The 26741-nt window shown below is 39.6% G+C and overlaps 1 protein-coding gene across 1 annotated transcript; it reads right to left on the bottom strand.

Annotated features, from left to right (window-relative positions):
• Positions 1 to 12120: 12120 nt before the first annotated feature.
• On the bottom strand, positions 12121 to 25920 carry B4GALT7 (beta-1,4-galactosyltransferase 7). The gene is made up of 6 exons (XM_069955348.1): positions 25337 to 25920; positions 21100 to 21438; positions 17143 to 17368; positions 15774 to 15857; positions 13295 to 13399; positions 12121 to 12423 (listed from the first exon to the last, which is right to left on the bottom strand). The coding sequence occupies exons 1-6, from the start codon at positions 25384 to 25386 to the stop codon at positions 12268 to 12270; spliced, it is 960 nt and encodes a 319-aa protein (XP_069811449.1). The 5' UTR covers positions 25387 to 25920; the 3' UTR covers positions 12121 to 12267.
• Positions 25921 to 26741: the final 821 nt, after the last annotated feature.

The following is a 26741-nucleotide window of genomic DNA, read 5'->3' as shown; positions in this document are numbered from 1 at the left end:
ATGGGGCCTAAGAATGAAGGAAATTACATCAGGGCAGACTATATGGAGCAGGTGATCTTTCTCTGTTGACAATCTTCCATATTTCTCAATTTCTAAAAGTGAAAAAGTTATGGGTTTTAGAATATGCGGACAAGATTTTATTTCTGATTTGAATTTCTTAACTAGTAAAACATAGGAAAAACTAAATAAATACACAATGGCAGAATTTCCCATTGCCGTCATCAATGTTTTTTTCTTTATTATTCAATGCATTGTATAGTTCACTAAATGGTATTATTAAATGAGCACTATTGTTATAACCTTTAAAATCTAAATCAACAGTATATGTGAAATATATTTTTTTTGATTGATTGATAGACACACTGAGCCATCACACTCTGTACTGGCCAGGACTTCCTGTGTTTAGTCTCTTTTTTTCAACCAGCACAAGACTAAAAAGCTGGATCTCTTAATATGCATATGCACAAAAACATGTAACACTGTTAGAAAGGTTTAAGGTAAATAAAGTTAATTTATGCAAATATGAAACTAACAATAAGCAAGGTGTTATTAATACAGATCTAGAAAAGTCACTTGTAACTACATTTCTATCTGATTAACAAAAAATTTCATATTGTTATTAAAACAAAATGGCCTCAATGAAAAAAATAATATGAAAATATTCAAGCCATTCAAGTGATAGAAAAATGCAATTGTGAGTATGAGGGACTGGGAATGAATAATAATAGTATTAACTACCGACTAGGACAATGTACTGTAAAGAGGTGTATGTCAGTATGATGGATATGACATACTATATCCTTCAGAAACATAATAATCTTAAAGATATTGCCCATGGAAAAATAATGTGTATATTGAATATTTAGGATAAATAATACTCACTTTTATAATATTTTTTACAGCAAAGAGGGAAAAAGATTATTTGAAGACTGACATAAGCTTATACCTTTATCTGAGGAAAGAGCCGAAGCAATGAATGACGGTATGAGCATACTTGTAAGTTGGCTGCAGATGTTGCCACTTTAGTACATATTTCCTGCAGTTTTTTTCTTTTGTATTAGGCAACATTCCCAATTTATGGCTTAAAAATGTCTCAAAATACTGTGAGGACACCCCAACAAATATCTGATATTACCTCTAAATTATTACAGATTTTTTTTTTTGTCAGGCCCCTAGAGAGCACTGCTTCTAGAAGAGAAGAGAGCCATATACATAGCACCCCACAGCCTGGTACAGGGGCTACATGTGTAGGCATGCTGCATACTGGCTCAGTGATTAGTATTGTTGTCTTGCAAAACTGAGGTTAACAACCTTATGGAGTTACTATATTTTCCCTGTATTTGTGGGGACTTCCTCCCACACTTCATAAATATTCAGATAAATGAATTTGGAGTTTAGATTGTAAGCTCCAATGGAGACGAGAACCCATCTGGCTGATAATCTCTGCACATTGCTATGTGTAGTGATAGCATAAATATACTTATATGGTAAATACGTAGTGTGCTACCCAACATCCTCTGTGCCTTGTGCTCAGTTTCAGATCCACAAGACTTTATCCTTTATTTTCTTCATTTGACCAACATCCCTTTCTTTTATTTATCATATAACTAACATTTTCTTTATAACCGCTCCCCATACTGTCTTTATTTATACGAATAATAATCAATAGCATAACTTTACAGTGTTTGTTACTTTCCTGTTCTAGCTACCAACAATTTCAATAAAATAATAAATAACTATCTATTGTAGTGATTTTAGCCTGGAAATTATAGATCAAGCCCAAGGAGTACAGAAACCGTGATGGTGGATTTAGATTGTTGGGCTGAGGTGTGGAAGAAACAACTACTGGAATAAAGTAAACACAAACCAAGGTTTTCAATTCTTTACCAACTGCTAAGGTGAGAGATAAAAGCAGTTCCTGTCTATTGTACTGACTCAATGAGGGTCTGAAGAGCAGCTAGCGAACACTGGAGGCTGTATAAAAAAGGGTAACAGGGCATGAAATTATCTTGCACCATCTCATTACCGTCTGGAAAGGAGAAAGGGATTGTTCATGCATGCATGTTTCATAGGATTAGAATGAGTTACTTGTCCGGTGACATCCTTAGATTAGAAGCATAAGGAGAGTTATCGCATTAACAACATGTACAACGTCTTCAATCACAAGCTCTAAACATTAGACTATACACTTGCAATCAAAAAAAGTAGATTTTTAGCTTGCATTGTGTACATCTACTGATCACAATGAGAAACTGAGAGGCCAGTCAATCTTTTGCTGATGACTAAAATACTCCTGTCTACATAATATGGCGTCTTTCAAAACACAGATTAACTGCAATTGCATTGGGGGATTATCATACTGTTACAGCACCCGAATAAGTGGTCTCTCTTTAGATGGTAACAATTTCACAATTGTGATTGTAGAACTTTATGTAAGTTTAAATTTTAATCACACGATCTATGACATGTAAAGGCAATGGCTTGATACTTTGGTGCCTCTCCGTGCCTGCAATCCACAAATAAACTTTGTACAAGTGTGGCGCTGTTTCTGGAGCAAAGCAAGTATGTTTTAATCCTGGATAGCTTTAATGGTGTTTTTTACTTCCCATTTGGAATCGGATACATCAAAATCCTTCTGACAGCTTTTTCTTTTTTTTGCTTTGTGTTAAAAGTATTTTCACAGTGTGTTAAGCAGTGTCCTGCAGGCTCAGTTCAATGTAAGTAGCAAGATGGGTAACAGCACCTGTGCTAAATACATCCATAGAGTCCCATTTACCCAATGGAGACCATAACTGTGTAAATCTGGGCTCTGTTCTGTACGCAAGCATCAGGGTTTGCTGAAAGGAGAGGTGCTGACCTATACATTCCATTATATTGGATCCTGTAAAAGAAAAAAGTGCAGTATACATTGAGGAAATTAACCATACTTTTTATACTCTACAATTGTAATATATTTACAATATAAAGTACAGCATTGCAGAAAATATTTGGGAGTCATCAAGGATTTATTTTTCATTTTAGGACATTAGGCAGAGCATTGGGTTCACTGAGTGGACAAATTAGCACCAAACCCTATAGCGTATAATTTACATACAGATCTTAAATAAAAGATCATGAATCAGGAATTGCCTACAGTGGCAAAAATGGCCACCATGTCTGTATGGGGTGGGGGCTGGGAAGTAACCAGACAGCGTAACCTGTAACATTATGAAGTGGTTGACAGGCAAGCGCCACATGACAATTTTTACTGTAAAAGGTTGCATGACCTAAAATTGCACTGTTGCACTGCAGTAATCGCAATAAATGGGGTCACACTGCAACCCAAAGTGGCCATTACCCAAATTATAAATCAGAAATGTAAATCAGATAGTGGTGGCCACTAGTAGGATACATTACCCCATTCACCGCAATTACTGCAGTGCAACAGTCCAAGCTATGGTCCTGCAACCTGTCGCTTACAAAATCACTGCATAGCCCTAGCCTTAAAATAAGGAACGAACCAATCACAGCTCAACCTAAGAATCGAAAGCTGAGCTATAATTGGTTGCTTGAGTCTGAGACAAAAATGTCTATTAATAATAAATCCGCCCAATGCATGTGGAACCAAAGCTTTTCCACAGCAAAAAGCACAACACTGTAGATTTAGGCTATGTTCTCACACAGGATTTTTGCTCAGGATTTTTGTCAGTATTTTTCAACCAAAACCAGGAGCAATTTGAAAACACCAAAAGGCAATGTTCACACACTGTTGAAACAGCCATGGTTTACAATAATGGTATTTGCCATTAAATGACAGCCATCCACTCAATTTCAACAGTGTGTGAACATAGCCTTTCTGGGTTTGGTTGAAAAATGCTGACCAAAATACTGAGCAAAAATACTGTGTGGGAACATAGTCTTATTGTGAATTTCAACTTTCCCATTGAAATCAATAGAGAAATCCGCAATCTACAACAGATATCAACATGCTGATTTTAAAATCTGGACATCGGGTCAATGACAGTACAGTAATTAATCGTGACACAGAAAACCTCACCAAAATGGCTGGTACTGTAATCCGATGTGGATTTTCTATTCGGTGATCCACATGGAACTTCTGCAGCAAATCAACTTTTAGGGTCCTATTACCCAGAGCGATTTTTAATGATTAACGACCAACGATAAATGATCGCAAACGAGATTGTTTATCGTTAACCTGAAATCATTCACCATATTACACAGAACAATGGTCATTAGTTACGATGGTTACTCTGATCCTTACCTCCATGAGATCCCAGAAAAACAATGTACAATTACACTGAACAATTGGTGACCAAATGCGGAACTACAGCGAAGAAACGTGTAATTGCAGCGAATGATTAGCAAACGATTAACAATGATTTTAGGTTCAGATCTAAGTCAATGATCAACAAAACACGAACGTTTTTCAATCGTTGCCCGCAATTACACAGGAAGATTATCGTTTAAATTAGAACGATACGATTTTTTGCACGATAATCGTCCCGTGTAATAGGGCCCTAAGTCTTAAAGCCTTTAGCTAAAGAATTATGGTCTAACAGTTAAACTGGGATCTATTTCCTGGAATGTACTAGCAAAAAGTTCTACATCTTTTCTGCTCAGTCATAAATGTAGTCCTCAGTGACTAGTGTTCATTTAACTGCTAAAAAGATTTCTTTACTTATAATTTACCTTCAGTCTAAATGGTGAGTAGCAATAAGACCATCAGCCAATTATTACTAGTCAAGGAGAAGAATGCAGCAAATACCTATAGATCACATGTATCTTTAAAAAGTCATCACCCATCACAGCAGATCAGCCATCATTTAACATCCAATTACAATTGACAGATACATTACACAATATTGAAAATATCCATAACAGTCCTGACTTTCCTGTTGAGGTGATGAGCCTCTGAAAGGCAGAATCCTCTCTTCCAAGAAATCCTCTATTTCGTCTGGATTCTTTTACTATGTATACAAGAGAAAACATCATCCAGATTGTAGAATAACACAGTACTAGAACGTAGCACCCTGCATTTATAAAACATCACACAAGGAGTTCACATGGGTTCTTGTTCAATCTTTGTCTGTCACAAGTGTATGAGTCATTGTATGCAAGGAAATAAAAAACTAGTGCAAATACAGTATAACATTTGCTTGCTAAACAAAGTATAAAGTTGAAATAGACTTGTACATGAATACTAATAAGGCATCTTTCATGTGCTGCTAGTCACTCAGGAGATGAACATATCCAGCCTGAAGAGAAAGGCAGGTTTGCCCTCTACTGGGGAACTTATAAACACCATGTAAAGTCAAAGGATTGTACCAGAGACTGTGGAGATCAGTCCTTCATCAAAGTGGACTGTTTGGTTCTGCACACTATTTTCTAGAAATGTTATCTCTATGAACACTTTAATGAGTCCCAGACGTTTGGTGACGGTGACCGGCGAGATCTGTCAATGATGTTCTTACAACAATGGTCACCCAGCATTGGCTGGCTTAGCCTCATGTACTGGATCCCTATATGACTACAGCCACTCACAGAAGATTCAGCCCCTAAGGGGTTATCCAGAATAAAAAAAATTAATTACTAAAAATCATCATGTGATATCCATGGGCTGTGACTGGTACAGCTTCCCACATAAAGGCTTAGGCTGTGTTCCCACCTGCATTGGCTACTACGAGGGTCTCCATTCCAGGTTTAGTAAAAAAAAATAAAAATAAAGGACAAACATGGCAGCATAATGCAATATTTTGTTATTAAAATGCTAGAAAATGTGGACCCCAATGAAGGTCATTGAGTTCCACCGGGTGATGTTGGTGCTTGGTGTGTAAAAGCAGCCATTGGTTTCCATTCACACATTCTGTGCACGGTCTGTAAACACAGATGATGTGCTCCGGAACAGAATTTGGAGTTCCCAGCATCATCACTCATTATGATGCTGGGAGTTCTTAAATGTGTCTGTAGAGTAGCACAAAGATTTAAACAGTTTTGGAACTTCCGGCACAATCAATAATGCCAAGAACTCTGAATTCCTTTCTGTAACCCAACATCTGTATTTACAGACCGTGCATAGAATGTGAGAATGCCCCCTAAATGTGTTGTGTGGGCTAATAAAAATGAGAATCCCCTTTCCACCACTAAAGATAGAAACACAGATGTCCTTGAGCTGTGGCTGGTATTGCAGCTCACAACAGCAGCCAGAGGTTGATAAACTGAAATCCTAAATGAAACAAACTAAGCAGAGTGATAGACTTCCCTTACCTTCTGATAACTTCTCTAACAAATAGAAGGGTTTAAATACAGACTGCACACAACATGCACATGGGGCAATACTAGTTTTGCAAATGTAAGTAAGGAATCTATAGAAATTGTTACTTAAAGGGGTTATCCAGCACTACAAAAACATGGCCACTTTTCCACCTCTCTTGTCTCCAGATTGGGTGGAGTTTCAAACTCAGTTCCATTGAAGTAAATGGAGCTTACTTGCAAACCACACCTGAATTGGAGACAAGAGAGGGGGACAAGTGGCCATGTTTTTGTAGCGCTGGATAACCCCTTTAAGCAATTATGTTTAAAGTGTCACTGTCGTTATAACTTTCAAAATGTAAATCAACAGTAGATGTGATATAAAGCAAGTTTGCAATTTATTTTCATTATTTTTAATTATCATGCTTTATAATGAAGCTATACCAGAAATCCACGTCCAGTCTCCTGGAGGCAGCTTTTTAGTCTTGTGTTGGCTGAAAAAAAAAGAGACTAAACACAGGAATTCCGACCAGTACAGAGAACCACGGCTCAATGTGTCCATCAATCACATGACTGCCTTCTCTGTGAGCGCTCAGATAACCTGGGAATTACTGGACTTCCTGGGGTTTTTTTTCTTCGAAAGAATCTAAAAACAGGAAGTCCCCAAGTGCTATGTTTTTCATGATAAAAAAAAATAATAATAATGAATGTAAATTGCAAACATACTTTATATCACATCCCCTGCTAATTTAGCTATTAATGGCGGGTGCACTCTAAGGGTATGTTTACACATATCAGTATGTTCTACAACAGATCTGCACATGTGAACTGTAAGGTTCTGCATCTTCTGTCCACAGACTGTTCATATTGGGGCTATTCCGCAGTAACTGTATAACAGCAGCCCCTTTATTCCCAGGTGCAGTGGGGTACTGACAAAAGGACTCCAGTAATTGTACTATATCCTGGAAATATACCATCAAGATGAAGAGAATAACCTTTATTGAGAGTATCCACAGTGCTCTGATGTAACAAAGTCACATTATCACTGATTTCTTTATATGTCCTCAGTCCTGAATATGCTCTAACAAAAAATTCTGATGAGAAACAATTTGGCACAAAATTTTCTCACTCTACATAAATTAGACTTAAAGGGGTTGTCCAATGGAAAATCTTTTTCTTTCAAAACAACTGGTGTCAGAAAGTTATATAGATTTGTAATTTACTTCTATTTAAAAATCTCAAGTCTTCTCTTACTTATAAGCTACTACGTGTCCTGCAGGAAATGTTTATTTACATTCAGAAATGGTGCTCTCTGCTGACATCTCTGGCCGAGTCAGGAACTGTCCAGAGAAGTAAATCCCCAGAAATCCCGATAGAAAACCTCACCTGCTCAGGACAGTTCCTGACTCGTCCAGTGAAAATGTTTTCTTTCAAAACAACTGGTGTCAGAAAGTTATATAGATTTATAATTTACTTCTATTTAAAAATCTCAAGTCTTCTCATACTTATAAGCTACTATGTATCCTGCAGGAAATGTTGTTTATTTACATTCAGAAACAGTGCTCTCTGCTGACATCTCTGGCTGAGTCAGTATAAGTATGAGAAGACTTGAGATTTTTAAATAGAAGTAAATTATAAATCTATATAACTTTCTGACACCAGTTGTTTTGAAAGAAAACATTTTCACTGGACGAGTCAGGAACTGTCCTGAGCAGGTGAGGTTTTCTATCGGGATTTCTGGGGATTTACTTCTCTGGACAGTTCCTGACTCGGCCAGAGATGTCAGCAGAGAGCACCATTTCTGAATGTAAATAAACATTTCCTGCAGGATACGTAGTAGCTTATAAGTAAGAGAAGACTTGAGATTTTTAAATAGAAGTAAATTACAAATCTATATAACTTTCTGACACCAGTTGTTTTGAAAGAAAACATTTTCACTGGACAACTCCTTTAAGTTCATTAAACTCATCTTCTGGGTATTGTTCTCCTTTTCCCTTAAAGAGAAAACTGTAAGCAGTTTTGACCCCTTAAACCTGCTGATAGCATTATATAAACTATAGAGAGTGGAGTGTTATAATATTCCAAGGGTTAAAATCAGGTTGCAGGAAAAAAACGTGTTTTTACGTGTTTCCTGGAGCAAGTGTCGAGACGTTGGACCCTCAATGTTTAAGTTAACTTGTCACCAGTTTCATGCTATCAGGGGGAGCATATAACAGGGGCAAGCTCCCTCATTACAACAAATAATGTTTCACTCTAATACAACACCATATTTTAGAGAAATACGTTCTTAAAGGGTATGTCAGCTGCAATTCATGTTTAAAACTTCTGACACTGTTAGATAGCTGTTATGACAATGAGACACATGGTACCTTTCATATATCCAGCTGTGCTTTCATAACATTGCAAAATTGTTATATTCTATATAAAGAATCAAAGTCTTAGCTTCCAGGTGTCAATCAAGCTGGGAGAGGGGGAGGGAAGGGAAACATTCCAGCTTGCTGCATATCAGGAATTTGGAAAAGCCTCTTTGACTTTGTACCAGAGAATAAAAGCCTTTTTCTACATCCTAGAGACATAGCTAGATATATGAAAGGCACCATAGGGGAGATTTATCAAACATGGTGTAAAGTGAAACTGGCTCAGTTGCCCCTAGCAACCAATCAGATTCCACTTTTCATTTTTTTTTACACTCTTTGGAAAATGAAAGGTGGAATCTGATTGGGCAACTGAGCCAGTTTTACTTTACATCATGTGTTTCCTTGTCCTAACAGCATTTTAAAGTCTTAGCAGTTTGGAAAGTGAATTGCAGCTCACAGAATCCCTTTAGACTAGCTAGACTAAGCAACCAGTGGACAGGCTCTCCCCATCCCACTGGGCTCGTTTGATATATCTCTTACTATACAGCACTGCATCTTTAAAGGCCCTATTACACGAAGCGATTATCCGCCGCTATGGCCAATAAGAGTCTTGTGTAACAGAAGACAACGATCAGCCGACATTGTGCATCTATTGAAGCGTGCATGCGCCATTCCTGGCACTTTTAGAGTGGCATGCATCTCCTTGTGTTGTGCACCAGTGATATGATAAATTGCTATGGCATGACAAGGTAGAGGGCATGGTGGATGAAAACTTAAGAGGTAAAGCTTACCAGCGGCAGAAAAGGAAGTTATCCCATCTTTGTGTAGGGTACATTCACATGTCCGTATTTTTTTGGTCTACAATAATGGACAGATTAAAGATCAATTCATACACATGTGCTTGGGCTGTATTCCATGCCACAAAAAATACTGTCAGACCCCATTACAGACCTCTTTACACAAAAAGCTATACGGCTTAAATTCTGATTTAAAAAAAACCTATTAGAGACCGCACTTTTCACAAGGATCACCTGGCACCTATAAATGGGTCTGTGCAATTGTGGACAGCTGGACATGTGAATGTAGCCTTGGAGTCTTCTGACACTGAGCACTATGATGCAGGCTAGAGAGAAGGAGAACTTCCAGCAACCCATGCAAGATCTGGAATGTAATAATTTAGTAGTTTTTGCAATCCGTATTTTCTTATTTGAAAACTGGAAAAGGCAGATTTTTATTATTGTATGGATTTATGTACATAAGAGAACATACATATTTCTTTAACACTTTTGTAGCCCCCTAGGGGACTTCTATGCGCAATAAGTTAATTGCTCATAGGGATCAATGCAGTACTACATTGATTTATTATCTTGGTACTCTATTGGTACAGCCTGCTGGAGGCAGACTGTACAAATTGCTGAGTTAGGCAGCCATGAGAGGCTTAGAAGCCACTGTCAGGCAGGATGGCTAGCCAGCCAACAGTCTGTTTACGGCGATAGGCCAATAGACATTATCGGGGGGGCAGTTGTAGGAAATTCTACGGGCCAGAGTTTTGAGAGCATAGCCTTAATCAGCAAGTCTGTATATACCAGGCATGTCAAACAGTATATTTGCTCAATATTTTGGTCAGTATTTTGCAACCAAAACCAGGAGTGGATTAAAAACACAGAAAGGCTATGTTCACACTTGAGTGGATAGCCGTCATTTAATGGCAAATATACAGTGTGTGAATATAGCCTTTCAATCCACTCCTGGTTTTGGTTGCAAAATACTGACCAAAAAACTGTGTGGGAACATAACTTAAAGGGGGTGTTTGGCATTCTGAATTTTTTAACATATTGCTGCTGATGCATATTAAACAATACTATGTTTGCCTCTCAGTGCCCCTCCAATGACCTTTTGTGGTGTTGCTGGTGTTCCCTGCTGACTGCAAAGTCTCCACTTTCAAGACAAACTCGTCTCGGGAGTGACAGCCGACTCAGCCAATCACTGGCTGTGGGGTTATCCTGTCTCAGTCAGTGACTTGCTGGGCAAGCTATCATGAGACAAGTCAGGGAGGGACACACGAGACAGGTAAGCATAACATGTTTATGGTTTTATACGCACCAGCAGCAATATATCAAACAAGGGTGAACGCCAGACAACCCCTTTAAAAACCCCTGGGTGTAGGAGGAGTGCTGGATCAAGGAAAAAAAAAAAACACAAACTAAAAAAGTGAGGGGAACATAATATATAAAAGTAATTCCATGAGAAGAGAAAAAACAGATAGTGCCACACATCTATATGCTAAACACTGATCTACTGCTTCTTAGCACTACCCATAACATCAGGTGCTTTGTATGCTTGCAACTTTGTTGTAGCATTTTAACAGGCAAACTGTAAGCTTAATAAAGATGGACAGCCAGTTGCAAGAAAATATTTTGGTCACTTGACTTGGATGTACTTTGCTGTCACATGACATGTGTCACCCTAGTCTAAAGCTCCGTGTATAAAAGAAGACACTATTAAAATACAAAAAAAATAATTTAAAAAACTAACTTTCGAAACACATGGGAGGGAATTTATCCTTTGCAACTTTTTAAAAACTTTTTTCAAGCTTTGCACAAAATTTAACAAACTGCATACTTTTAACACTAAATTTTGCTGTGTGGTTTGTACACCATCTACTAAGTAGGCTTGCACAAAAAATGTGGCTATTAAAAAAAAAAAAAAAGCCCCTTTTTATACTGAAGCCACAAAAGCCTGTAATCTCGGCACAGCACAAATGGCTAAAACACAGAAATTATGGGGCAAAACGAGGCATGTGCAGAAATGTGTGAGTTTTTTTTCTTTGCTTCCAGAGGACATTGCGTATAGCAACAAAACATGTTGAAGAGGCTATATTTTTCATTTTAAACTGCTCCTCGTGCTGATATGAATATTACAAACCACCAGTCAAGTTAACTGGGGTATAAAGAAACACCATATCTATAACAGAGGCCCAAGAGTACGTACCTTTAACATTTTTTGTTGGATAAGTCATACATTAAAACAGCAATATTAAAAGTTTTAGTCAGGCTCTTAAAGTGACTGTACCACGAGGCCCAGGCTGAAGCACTGGAGGCGGGCCGACCCACCCCCAGTGGGAGAAACCCTAGCCCCTCCATGATGTGACTCCATTAGAATCAATAAAAAAAACCCTATCATAGAGGGGCTAGGGTTTGCTCCCAACAAGGGTGGGTTGGCCCGCCTCCAGTGCTTCAGCCTGGGCCCGGTGGTACAGTCACTTTAAGGGGGCTCTACTCACCAGGTGGAACTGGTATATAAGTGGTCGGCCTCCGACTAGGATTAGAGAGTGTTGAACTATATTTTTGAGGGTTTTTTTCCTGCTCTATCTGAAAGAAGTACACATTACACTGAAACACAGATATGTGAGTTAAAAAAAATATATAATTGCTAGGATTCTCCAGTTCCACAGTCCATTGCATCAGAAGTATACGCCAAGAGTCATTGTAGCAAAACACATTACCCCACCAAATAAGATAAGATGGGTCATAATTTTATTACAATATATAAAATTTCTTACAGTTCATTGCTAACTACGGAGTTGTACATCCTCCGGGCGTAAAGGCCGTTGTCTCTGTTTTAGGAGACATTTAATTTTAAAAAAAATTGCCTTAAAAGTTCAGCTAAAAGTACACCATGGAGTCTCATTCAAGTCACATTCCAGCTGTACATTAAGCACAGTACATGGGGCTCCACCAACAGTCAGCTCAGTACGAGACTCAATGCGATACTGGACACTGTGTAGCCCTCCTTCACGATCCACTTTGAACTGCTCCTAAAATGCAAAGAATTTTTTTTTTACAGATTTTTACATTACATGCATGAAAAATGAGCAGCGTATTTATGTTTAGCTTATACCAGTCATTGGAGGAACAATGGCAGAGAACAGCTAAAGATAAAGCAGGATAAATTTAACCTCTTAAAGCTTTGGACTGTTTATGTCCTCTCCATTTTCTGCCTCTGACAGTCGTGGCCAAGGATTGGCATCAGAGCATTCTATGATCCCAGTCATCTAATCAACTAGACGCCACTATCAATACTTTGAGCAGCATCTAGATAGTAAGTAAGTTAGTAAGTAAGTAAGTTAGTGTGCACCATGCACCTCTGGGTCCAATCAAGTCCTTCAACCCTTTTCTTATTAGAGGTTATCCTGTCTGTCAGGTTTAAAGGGGTAGTATGCAGGGGAAAAAAACTGTTTAAATCAACTGGTCCTAGAAACTTATAAAGATTTGTAAATTTACGTCTATTTAAAAAAAACTCAGGCCTTCCTGTACTTTTTAGCTACTGTATGTCTTATGGGAAATGGAGTTTTCTTTCCAGTCTGACACAGTGATCTCTGCTGCCACCTCTGTCCCTGACAGGAACTGTCCAGATCAGGAGCAAATCATTAGAGAAAACCTCTACTGTTTTTGACAGTTCCTGTCAGGTGGCAGTAGAGAGTGCTATGTTAGACTTAAAAGAATACACCACTTCTGGTAAGACATACAGCAGCTGATAGTACTGGAAGGCTTGAGTTTGTTTTTTTTAAGTAAGTTAAAAAATCTATGTAACTTTCTAACACCATTTGATTTAGAAGTTTTTTTTCTTTAAATGTATACAAATCTTTAGACTGCTTTCAATGCAGAACACAAATAAGTTATCTATACCTGCTTCTGAGCTGCAATCCTCTTCTGATCACGCTTCCTCCATGCAGGGTCATGTATATGGTGAAAGGTTTTGTATCCTGTGTTAATTCCTGTTGGTCGCAAGAGCTTAAATAAAACACAAACAATATCAATGTGGCTTAAAAGCAACCTGAACAATACAAACCGCATATAACACCGCAAGCATCAAAGAATTATGCAACATGTTAAGACATAACAGAAATAGGCAATATATTAGTAAGCCTACAAGAGAAGTCAATTTAAGGCTAAATGAACTGGTCCAATTAGCGGTCAAGGAAATCGGTAAATACCAAAATATGCAATAAATTTATCATTCATCAGCAAATGTCTTTGTCAGAGTTCATGAAAACAGTAATTTGCCAAATACAAGTTATAATTTGCTCACTATATAAAACAGGCCTAGCATTATATGGAATAGACACATTGTTATGATGGCGACACACTGTGTTAATTGCTGGGATGTCATGCAATTCTAAGAAAATAAGAACCTTGAATATATTGTTTAATTACATACTACTGATTCCTAATCCCATATAAAATAAAAAAAAAACTGAAATACCGAGAGGTCAATGTGTTAAAGAGAAGGTTTGGTGCAACTTTTAAAACAGAACAACCAGCAACTCCCAAGTTAATGTTATTTTTGGAAGCGCTCCCTTAAAAAGAGGCAGCAACCTGATAATAACCAAGCACAGTAATGTATATAGTAGAACCAATACTTAGTACAAAACAGACATGTTTATCTAATTGAATACAACCCCTTTAACAGGCAGTGTTTCCTACAATTAAAGTGTTTTTAAGGATAAAAGGGTGTAATATACTTATTGATTCTGTGCTACTCCTGTGTCGCCAGCGTGTCTGCTCTTGGTCTGTCTTTTACATACCAACGTGACAGCACAGTTTAATTTATAAAGACCATGAAACCAAATAAAGTGGTTGCGCAAATACCCTATTAGGACATATAGAAGGCAGTGCCATGCTAAGAACCTCCATATTCCAAAATCAACAACTGCTAAGTAATGGCCCTAACACAAGGGGCAATTACCAGAAAAAACGGATGATTATGCCCCATATAAGAAGCCCAATGATCATCTCAGCAAACATGCTTTTGCCGTCTGATCGCATCTTTTAAGGCAATTTAAAAACCATCACTCATCGTCCGCATGTCTCACTGTATAATAGGGGATGCGTGGTAGACAATGATGAAAGTAACATGCTTCAAGAATGATCCAGCGATGGTTCAGGTGGCCCAGCCTACATGATAATGGTGCCAGCTAATAGGCTGCTTAATCAACGCTCATATCAGGCATGGGTCTACTCAGTAATGGTGGCCCATACACCTTTAATAATGATCAGCTCTCTCTCCTATCCATACACAGTAATGTATGGCACAGCTGAGCATTCATGTGTTCTCCATGGTGAGGGAAGGGGTAAGCTGCAGCTTCTCTCTCAGAGAATAAAGGCATTGGGTAGTGATTTTTCATTATGCCCAACCCCTATCTCGACTGATAACTCAGTGGTTATAGAAATTCACAAGTTAATGCCCTATTACATGGAGGATTATCTACCAAATCAGACATATCTCCCCACGTGACAGAGACAACGATTAGCCGACAAGCAAACACTCGTTTGTCGGCTGATCGTTGTCTTTCAAAAAATCATCAGCTGCCGGCCACACATCTCTCTGTGTATTAGGCAATGCGTGGCCAATGGGTGATTAAAGCAAGGACTGCACGGTTACCGAGCTGTGTAATAGGCTTGAAAAACAAGCACCGATCTAACACATCATGGCTCACTTGCAGCACGGGTCAGGCTGTCTAATACGGCCTTTAGGAAGAGATTCCCTTGCCCATGCTGAAGACAGACTGCACAGCTGGACAACACCAATGCATGTTTCCCGTATGATTGCAGAGTTTTCATAGGCTAATTCTGTCTTTCTAATTTCAGTCATTTATACTGTCTGCACTTAAAACATAACTTTGTTCCTATATAACTAATGTGTGCATATTATTGTGGAGTTTGGACATTTTTGCCACATAGTGGTTTATTTCACACAGATATTGCTGGTTCTTGTAGTACCTCCATTTTCATACTGTGTATTTTAAAATGGTAATAAAGATTTATACTTTTTAATATGGGTTATCACCCCCTTTTCTTGTGTCTATGCAGTTAGGGTGTTCGGCTTTTACTATTTATGGACATGGATGGTAATGGATAGTAATGTAATATGATTTTATTTATGGCTTCACTTCTGTCTTCAATTACAAAAGGGGGAGAGATCACCCCTATAATCCTGCCTCTACTTCATATATAATCCATTAATCTTTATTTACTGTATACTCATGCCTGACTCAACAACACTCAACACAAAAAAAGCATTTTATATTACTAACAGGATAGTACCATATATAGATAAAGGTATAGTACAAGTAAATATACACAAATTATGAAAATATTCTGCTACCTGCAACCCCGCTCCTTTGATCCTTCGGTAAAACTCATCGTCTTCGCGACCCCATCCCCAAAAACGATTTGACATTCCATTACACTGTATGAGATAAAAAAAAATGAAGTCAGCTGAAACTGTGTGAATACTGGTTCTGGTTTAAAGTGGCGCCATATTACATATTTCTAGTGTATATAAATGTGTGCCAACTGCTTAACCTTTTAGAATGCATTACTAATAACCATAGATCGTAATTGAGAAAACAGGGATTAAATTCCCTTTTAAAAATCTTATATTATAATCTACAGCTATAATTACATTACAATGCACATTGTTCAGTGATAAAAGTAGTGCACAGTCCACATACTAGCAGAGTAGCTGTGACTGAAAATACAGCCCATACATGTTTACAGGGTTGTGTCTGCAGCATGTGCGCAGATTTCTGCAAACCCCATACTGTCAAAGGGACCGCCACTAACATTTCTGCAACATATCTGCTGCGTGTGAACATGACCTTACGGTAACTGACTTTCGTCTACAGGTCGCCAACAAGGTATCATTTTCTGAGTTTAATAGCTGTCACATTACGTGACACATTATTTTATAGGTTTGAAGAATACAATGAACATGTTAAAGAGGACAATAAAAATGAATAGAGGAACGTTGTGTAACTTATAATTATTTTACAGTCTAACAACCTACAGAGGGAAGAGTCATGGCATGTATTACAGCTCTTGTCCTCATCAGCAACTGTCTATTATACACTTTCTTGCCTCATCAAGCTCTTTAGTTCAATAGTATCGCTTCATCAGACGGCTCATAAAACAGGGAACTTAAAGGATTATTACACAGGAAACTGATGTCTTATTCTAGGGTTTCAACACTGACCCCATACATCTCAATGTTGGAGACGTTATACATATACACAGTGATACAGAGACCAGAAATAGTGGGCAGAAAGAAATAGAGCTATAGAGGATAAAGATAAAAAATACTACAGACAGAAAATGGATGCAGGAAATAGATGCTCTATGTCTCGCTACAGCTTGGTCCTATTCAAATGAATGAGATGGGTCTGTAATATTAGGGCTACCAAAACTACAGAGCTTTGTTTGGTGACTGGCAGTGCCAGGAGTTAGGTCACCCCAGATCAGATAATAATGACGGCCAATAAGGCGGGGCCACCAATTCTGCAAGCTATATACTCAAGCTAATATATGTAGTGACAACATAATACCTGAGAGGAATCTATTAGGTACATATCATTAGCACCTCAGCTCAGGCCTAACACTTTAGGTGATCACTTCTCATAACAGAAAGGAAAATTACATCAAAGGATGTTTTATACATTCTATTCTCATAGGTTTAGTATAAAGTGAACACTCACCAATTCATAATGCTGTTTGGTAAGAAGTAAAATCCCCCCAACATAGGTCTTGTAATGATACAAGGGATGCAGTTCTGGGGACGCCACATGAAAGGGACCTTTTTCTGGGAATCCATAGTCCAGATTTGGGTTAAGAGGTAGCAGGTCAACATCGTGCATAGCGATGTAGTCTGTATCATTCCCACTCTCCAAAAAGCCCACATTGATCAGAGAAGCCCTGTTAAACCTTGATAAAGAACAGAAAATATGTTATGAAACACAACTGGTGCTTTACCCTTGAATCTCCCTTCCAAAAAATATCACGTGTGGTTTTAGTTTATGGACATAATTTAAAAAACAAATAGAAAAAAAAATAAGGACATTATACTTATTTATGATACTTATTTTAGACAATATATAGCAGTTTATATTATATTATTTTTAAGAATGTACATCAAAATTCTTAAAAATGACAAGCAAAGACCTGGTCTGATAACACACAAAAATGAAGACAGAGAATCTAGGGAATAGGATTAGATGTGTATTAATTTTTTTTCCCTTAGCAGTACAGCATGTTACACCTACTGCCCCCACATTTAGGGTAGGTATACACTGCGGAATGGTGACGGATAACCCGTCGCGCATTCCGCACCCGCTGGCAGACGCGCAACGTCTCCGCCCGTGTCATAGACTACATTCTATGCACTGGCAGATTCCGCCCTCCGTCCAAAGAATGAACGCGTTCATTCTTTGGACGGACAACGGAATGCGCCCCTGCATAGAATAAAGTCTATGACACGGGCGAAGACGCGTGTGCCCGCCACAGTCCACCGGCGGTGCAAGCTGCGGAATGCGCAACGAGTTATCAGTCGCCATTCCACAGTGTGCACGTACCCTAAGGGAGCAACCTTATCCTTAGATTCTTTATTTTTCCAGAACAGGCTTAGACAGTTAAGGCCATATTACACGGCTCAATCATGCATCCAGGGCTATATGATCATCACTATCAATGTTCCTGCAGCCCTTTCCTTTATTCGGCCATGCATGTCTTATTACATCGGGAGATGTGAGGCTGGCGGAGGATTATCTTTTAAAGGGAACTAATCATCTAAATAACGCCTGTTATGTTATGGAAATGTGCTGTAGCAGCACCCAGCACACATTTCACAAACATGCTTTTACACCCCTGGAATGTACAGCCCGAAAACTTACTTTATAAACTTGGCGCGCTGTATGTAAATCGTCCCCAAGTAGTCATCTGGGCGCCAAATTTATAAAGTAAGTTTTCGGGTTGTACATTCCAGGGAGGGGGGGTGAAAAAGCATATTTGGGAAGTGTGCTGGGTGCTGCTACAGCACATTTCCATAACGTAACAGGCGTTTTTTTAGGTGATTGGTTTCCTTTAACATGCTGAAAGAGAGCTTGTCTGCTAAATCCCTTTGATTTCTATTACACAGGGTGATATCTGCCTGACTTAGCAGACAATTTCTCTCTCTATGTAATAGGACCTTTAATCCCCAATAGAATGATCTCTAATTACAGATAAGCAGTAACCCTCAATTATTTTTTATGAAAAAACAGGAAAAAATATAAGGATTAGTCTTGAATGGATCTGTCAATTTGTTTGAGTTCAGCAACGTTATCTAAACCCAAAAGCTTGGAGTCCTGGAAAACATGGATACAGCCATAGGATGGCTCCATGCTTCCCATTTTTTGCAGCCACGAGGAATCAAATGCCAAACGTTGAGGTTTGGATAATGTTGCCAAACCAGAACATTTTGATAGATCCGCCCAACACTAATAAGGATACTTTAACTCGAACTACATAGAGGGGAAGATTCTGGTTTGATACCTGGCTGGATACCTGGTTTATTACTGATGAAAAGTTATACAATTTTCTAATGTACATTAATTATGGGAAATGCTCATATACTGCTATTTCCCTAATTTAGTGTATCAGGAAGTGTTAGAATTCTCTCAGAAGCAGTGACGTCACGACGAATGGTGTAATTCCTATAGAGAGTCCAGCAGGGGGCGCACTATATATATAGAAGTCAATGAGTACCATTGACTTCTATATATAGTGCGCCCCTGCTGGACACTCTATTGGAATTACAATGGATGCATATGTAAATGTAATATACAGTGTTTTTGATTGAATATATTTATGGAATACTTTGGGGAGCAAGTGTCCTTGCTCCCCAAAGTATTCCATAAATGTAATCAATCAGTACATTACAGTAAGCCCGCCGAACCGCCGCTCTGGACTACACTCAACTACTACTCTCATCACCTGCTCATAGCATGAGCAGGTGATGGGAGGTAGTAGCTGGGTTACATCGCGATGAGATCGCCGCCGCCACTGATGCTGCCGGGCGCAGGGGGAGCCACTCATCACTATGCAGTAGCCATCATCCCCCTCCTGCTTCTTCCGGGATCCGGCCAAACTTTACACTATCTGATGGATGACTTCCCGCCCGGCCGCTGCTCTCCGATCACGCGTGCCGGCCAGTGACACCAGAAAGCACCCGGAGCCGCTATGTGTGATCGGAGAGCGGTGGCCGGGCGGGGAGCCAGCCATCAGATAATGTAAAGTTTGGCCGGATCCCGGAAGAAGCAGGAGGGGGATGAGGCTGCTGCACAGTGATGAGCGGCTCCCCCTGCGCCCGGCAGAATCAGCATCAGCGGCGGCAGCGATCTCATCGCGATATAACCCAGCTACTACCTCCCATCACCTGCTCATGCTATGAGCAGGTGATGAGAGTAGTAGTTGAGTGTAGTCCAGTGCGGCGCAGCGACAGGCTTACTGTGATGTACTGATTGCTTACATTTATGGAATACTTTGAGGAGTAAGGACACTTGCTCCCCAAAGTATTCCATAAATGTACACTGTATATTACATTTACATACACATCCATTGTAATTCCAATGGAGTGTCCAGCAGGGGCGCACTATATATAGAAGTCAATGGTACTTATTGACTTCTATATATAGTGCGCCCCCTGCTGGACACTCCATAGGAATTACACCATTCGTCGTGACGTCACTGCTTTTGAGAGAATTCTAACACTTCCTGATACACTAAATTAAGGGAAATAGCAGTATATGAGCATTTCCCATAATTAATGTACATTAGAAAATTGTATAACTTTCCATCAGTAATAACATATAAAAAAATAATTTTGGCCAGACTTCTCCTTTAATATCCCAAACTAACACGAAAATAGATTTTTAAAAACTATGTACCCTTTCTAATTATTTTCTTTTTTTTTTTTTTTTTGCTGGCTTCCCAAACATTAAGAACTGAGAGGAGCTGATAGTTACGGGACAACTAAAGCTCCCTGAGGCTTCTGTCACATGGGCAGTTTTTGGGCCAAATGGAACAGGCACTACAAAGAAGGAAGGATTTTATACTGCTGGATTCCTGCTCTTCTGGCTTTGGCTCAAAAACTGCATTGGCAGTTTTCCAAAAAACTGCCATGTGTGACATCATGCCTCTCCTGCCTTCAGAACCTGAAAAAAAAAAGATTGAGAACCATTGTAGCAGCATCATATGTGGACTAGTAAGACCGTTTTAGTTGCCAGGTGGTATGCAAGTAAAGTTTTAACATGCTTACACTGAAATAAAATCAATTCAGAATATTAGGGATAATGGCTTTTTACAAGTAGAACTGTATTCCCAGTCTGAAGTTTCAGTATTACCTTACCAGTTGCAATATCCTAAATAATAAAGAAGCAATGAAGCTATGATTGATTCCCAATACTAACAGGTTGCTTACAAGGGAGGTCAAAAACATTCACTATTAATTAATTAATTAAATAAAGAAAGAAAGAAATAAAAGACAGAAATTTATTATTCTTTATTATTAAATTATTTCACTTCCTAATAACAAAAGTGGTGATATTTTAGTCAGTTGCAGCTATCAACTGCAATAGAAAGTAGATGCAATGATAAAACATTACAGAGAACATACAAACCTGTAATGATCCACCTGGTTTATGATAAATATATGGTGCCGGATCTTTTTCTCAGACAGGTACTGGTGCATATGGGGGGCAAAACTTAACAGTTCCTCAAATCGTTCCCGAAAAGGAACAAGCAAAGCAAGACGATGTGGACCCCATGAAGGATCCTCATTTACAGTTCTGGGAAGAGGAGGGCAGGACTGTTTGGGTGGCACATCTTCTTGCTTCCTTACATCGCCCGTACAGCTGAGTTGCAGCCAGAGCATAGAAAGAAAACCAAGTAGTAAGCAGGTTAGGAAAAGCTTAAAGATGCTGCATTTTCTGGGCAGGATCCCAAGAAAAAGGCCTGACCTGTAATAGAAAAATAAAATGTAAAGTTCATAAATAAGTCAACTTAAAAAGCAAGTTGAACCATGATGAGACAGTCGTGCCACTGTAGGCTTATCAATCTGGTACACAAGCATTAATAAAACTGGACTGAATTAATGTTTATAGCCCATTCGGCTATCAGCAAAGTAAAAAAATTAACTAAAATGAAATGCAGGGATTAGTGTAGGGTGGCATTATATATGGTAGCCAGGCCCCTCTAACCTTTATTCTAGGCATACTGACAGGTTAGCATTACACTGGTTTGGTGGTGGAAGCAGATATATTGCTGCGCAAGGTGCTTGACAGTGAATAAATTGAGATGTTTTGTATATTTTGTAGATTTCCATAGTTTCTCAACTTTTCCTTCTTGGTGTTGCAATGTGATCCAAGCATATATTGTAAGGAAGGAAGAGGTTCCCTACATTACATAAAATTAGAGCAGAATTTTTGTGTCATAGTGCTTCTGCTACTAGGGTTTGATTGGCAGTGTTAGGATCATGCATTTATAGCTTTATAATAGTTACATGATAAATTAGGGTAAGGGAAGCATAACCTAACAGGGCTCAGCATCTCCTTCCATTACAGTATATACCATCCTGAGATACAACTGAGCAGGGTCACGCTCTCTTACTTTATACCAGTACCAATGCTCTAACCACAAAGATGCACCTCAGTAAAAGTGTATGTATCAATTTAACTTCTGACATGTCATAGCGAAGTGTCACAGATTTGTATTAGTTGAGGTCTGGGTGCTGAGAAACCCGCCGATCAGTAGAATGAAGGGGCAGACGCAGCAGGGCATGCACTCTACCTCTTCATTTCTGTTGGGGCTAAAGCAGCAGTGAACAGAATTATAAGGGAACCCTATGGAACTTCCAGCAGACGTGCTTATCGGAAGTTCCATAGAGGACTCCATTATAATTCCGTCCACTTCTACATTAGCAGTGAGACAGAAATGAAGAGGCACAGAGCACCCTGCTGCAGTCTGCCCCTTTGTACTACCAATAGTCAGGGTTCTCAGCACCTGGACCCCGACAGGTGCCTAGCTTTGACATGTCAGAAGTTTGATAAAATGATAGTGCCTTAGAAGTAGTATTCAATTACAGTGCAGTGATAAGCCAGAGTTTGTAAAATGTGTAGATACTAAAGCACAATATTAGACCGACAGGAGCCCCACATACAATATGGACATAATAGCGACAAATATGTTGTTAAGTGGAGAAAAACCTGCCAAATAAATATGCCTACATTGCAACTTCCAGACACTACACTGTACCATGTGCAAAGTATAGTACAAACCGGATTCTACAACATTTTCATTCTCTAAAAGCACACTGCACAATTCTCTACATGGCATGGTGCAGGAACCCCATAGGGCGCAACCAAATAGGAATTCTGTCACAGCTCTGCTACAAGTCTCACCTAGTTACAAGGTTTTTTAAGCCCATGAGTTCCTTCTTTTCGCCATAGAAAATGATGACGTGTCATGCAACTTTCATGTTTCTCTATGGCGGAAAATAAGTCACAAGGTTTCAAATAGCATTTCATGTCACTAAAAAAAAAAAATGAAGAAAAACCTGCTTACAAAAGGTTCCAATATACAAACTAAAGTCTGGGTGTAGCTCTTATTGCATACATCTATTGTGAAGCATAAAAATCCCCAGGTGTCGCACTAAAAGAGTCAGACCCCCGTACAGGCAATAGTAGCCCTGGCTACTTGGGTTAATACGTATGGAGGGGACCTGGCTAATGGGGGAATTCACATATAAGAGGTCCTACTTCATTGGGGAACCTGCTTAACAGGAAACACTAGCAACTAACTTTCTGTGTATATGTTGTTTACTTTAGTTGCAGATATATTTAGAAATGCTTAAATTTGCTAATTAAAGCATAGGTTTTCCTGCATAAATTGCAACCTCTTAAATGGAACGGAATGGAGAAGACTCCAACCTGCTGTTATGTTTCTATAGCGCACAGGACAATGAGAATGCAATACTGCCCGATTGCCCCTCCTCACTAATCAGTGTCCTGTCTATGGGAAAATAACAGCAGCTTAGAGACTTCTAAGATGCTGATAGTTTTCAATTACATATTTTATTTGCAGTGTTCCAAATTTTATACTCATTCTTGGATTATTTTTACTCTGCTGAAAAGATTGTGCTGCGACCTCTGCTCATCCCCATGATACTAGTCCCTTGCATAAGACTATAAATATGTCTGCAATTCTACTTTTTCCTCATTTCCCTGATCATTCCTGCACTTCTATCCTACGCCACCTTTGTAAGTCTTCCCTTTCCATTGGTTACAGCCATTCCTGCTGGAAACACATGGCAGTTTTTTGGGAAACTGACACTGCAGTTTTTGTGCCCAAGCCAACCAGGATCCAATAGGAAAGAGAAGTACAAAGATCAACAAACGGAACGGTGGATTGTGCTACATCACAGCGAAAGAAAATTAGTAGGGTTGCGTTGCACTGTGACCCAAAAGTGGCTGTGACTTTAACCCAGCAGTCACAAGAAACCCATGGTCATGGTTGTATCTACATGTGGGTTGCAATGTGACTCCATTTACTGGCTTGGTTATGATGCAGTGCAATCCACACAGTGCCACAGATGGTACAATCATAATATGAACCCAGACTTAAAAGGCAACTATCAGCAGGTTAGACAAATCTAACCTGCTGAAAGCCCCCTATAGCACTTGGGATGCTGAGGAGGAAGATATATGTCTTACCTTCCTCTTTGGCGCTGGTCCTGCGCTGTTAGTGTAATCTTCGGCTGGGAGCACTTTTAGGAGCATGCTGATTACGCTGACTAACAGCGCTGGACCAGCGCCGAAGAGGAAGGTAAGACATCTTTCTCCTCAATGTCCCAGGCGGTAAAGGGGGCTCTCAGCAGGTTAGATTCGTCTAACCTGCTGATAGCCTCTTTTAAATATATGCTGATATTTAATATACATCTGTGTGGTTCTCATTAGTGGAATACCACAATGACAATGGGTTTTCTGGATACCCTTTGACTTTAAGGGTGCATTCACACGTACAGGATCTGCAGCAGATTTGATGGTGTGTTCAGTTATTTAGATCAAATCTGCTGCGGATCTGCACCATCAAATCCGCTGCGATACAGTACGTGTGAAGCTACCCTAAAGGAGAAGTCCAGCGAATCTTTATATTAAAGTATTATATTCCCCTCCAAAAGTTATACAAATCACCACACATATATACACACTTATAACGGGAAATGCACATAAAGTGCTTTTTTCACTGCACTACTACATCAAGGATTCACCTCCTGGATAACATGGTGATGTCACGACCCGACTCCCAGAGCTGTGCAGACTGTGGCTGCTGGAGAGGATGATGGCAGGGGGACACTGAGGGACACAGGGCACTGGAGGGACACTGAGCATCTCTCTGCCATCATCCTCTCCAGCAGCCACAGCCCGCACAGCTCTGGGAGTCGGGTCGTGACATCACCATGTTATCCAGGAAGTGAAGCCTTGATGCAGTAGTAAGTGCAGGGAAAAAAGCACTTTATAAGCATTTCCCGTAATAAGTGTATATTGGGTATTTGTATAACTTTTGGGGGGCCATACAATCCTTTAATAAAAATTTTCACCGGACTTTAATCTCACTAGCAGACTTTGTCTTTCAGTCATAAAATCGCACTCATCAAAGACAAAGCCATCATTTGTTTGATCTCCCCATCAAATATCTGTGCCTGCAGCTCTGTACCCCATATGGACCTGAAAGATTCCCCTTAATGTCAGCATAAACAATGCAGATGCCCTGCACAGGGTGGCACAATCTATTCATTCGAAAGTTATCCCTTTATGTGAAATGGATGAAGGAGAAGAGAAAAAAAAATGATGTTCTCACCTACTGTCCTCCCGCAGATATAAAGCTGGCTTCCTCCGGGTCAGATACATCTCTGCTTGTATACTGCTTAGTAGTACAAGAGATTCACATACTCATACCCATCTATAGCCAGAAATAAAAGCATGGTACAGCCTGACCTACTCCTGCGCACACATCACATAGAGCTGCCCCTGTTATCCCCTGTATCAGTATGCCATGACCCTTATAACAAGGGAGGGGGGCTTCAAAATCAGTATAGAATGGACATAGTACCCTCTCTAAACACTACTGAGCTCTAGCCGCCATATAAAGCCTCGGTAAGGACAAAGCATCAGACCACGTAGCGCTGGCTTTATTGGGGTCCTACAACTCTCTAAAGTCCGTCCAGTAAAGAGCTCCGCCGAGCACTAGTTCTTGTCAGGAAATCGGACACAATATGGCGCTCACATGCCCTGCACCCTCCAACCCCGCTCTGCCTATCTGTCAGGGTACCCGAGCAGAGATGTTCTCGTGTACTAAGCTGGCACAGCAGACTCCATAGCCCCCGGCGTAGATCCTCTGCCCGTTACACGCTGGCTTGTTACACACAGGTCCCTCACTGAACTGGTCCCGCCTATGTAATACAGCAGCGTCTGAAAGGTTCCGGCGCTAAACGTTCCTGTGCTGACGAACGCCTCTGCTAGGCTTTCTGGCTGCATGACATCAGCTCTCCTATCAGAATAAACTTTAGCTGAATATTGTCCAATTGAGATATATATATATATATATATATATATATATTACAATGGAAACTTGTTATATAAGCTGCTATAACAACTGGGCAACTATGTCAGAGGAGGCCAACATGCCACCTGGCATATACCAATATGGCACTGTTATTAAAGGGTTATTCCCATCTCAACTAATATAGTTTGCTTGACAGTGGTCTGGCTGGCGTATATATATTTAAAGTAAAGTTTTCATACTTATATATATATTATACACCCTATGGGGAGGTTTATCAAACATGGTGTAAAGTGAAACTGGCTCAGTTGCCCCTAGCAACCAATCAGATTCCACTTTTCATTTACCAAAAAGTCTGTGGAGAATGAAAAGAGGAATGAAAAGTGGAATCTGATTGGTTGCTAAGGGTAACTGAGCAAGTTTCACTTTACACCATGTTTGATAAATCTCCCCCTTTATCTCTATACATTCTTTATTCATTCTCTTTTAGGGCCAGTTCACACAGAGTAAAATCGGCAGAACTCTCCGCGGCTGAATCCTGCCCGCCTCAGTGTGACACAGTGTCTCTATGGGAGGGGTCGCACGCACGAGCCCTCCCACAGAGAAAGAGTGTCACACTGAGGCATTCCGCAGATTTTACTCTGTGTGAACTGGCCCTTATGGGCCTATTACACCGGTCGTTTAGAGGAGCAAACGAGTGCTC

This window comes from Dendropsophus ebraccatus, chromosome 1 (genome assembly GCF_027789765.1).
Source record: "Dendropsophus ebraccatus isolate aDenEbr1 chromosome 1, aDenEbr1.pat, whole genome shotgun sequence".
NCBI lineage: Eukaryota > Metazoa > Chordata > Amphibia > Anura > Hylidae > Dendropsophus > Dendropsophus ebraccatus.
The sequence above is the reverse complement of the archived record's forward strand: the minus strand, read 5'-3'. Positions and strand labels throughout refer to the sequence as shown.

What these genes read in the sequence shown, in the direction of transcription:
- B4GALT7 (XM_069955348.1), bottom strand. Translation starts at nt 25,386, where the DNA reads ATGTATCTGACCCGGAGGAAGCCAGCTTTATATCTGCGGGAGGACAGT. An exon ending in AACCAGGTGGATCATTACAG is followed by an intron (nt 17,369 to 21,099) that starts GTTTGTATGTTC and finishes TTCTTTATCAAG; the next exon opens with GTTTAACAGGGCTTCTCTGA. An exon ending in TCAAAGGAGCGGGGTTGCAG is followed by an intron (nt 13,400 to 15,773) that starts GTAGCAGAATAT and finishes GTTTTATTTAAG; the next exon opens with CTCTTGCGACCAACAGGAAT.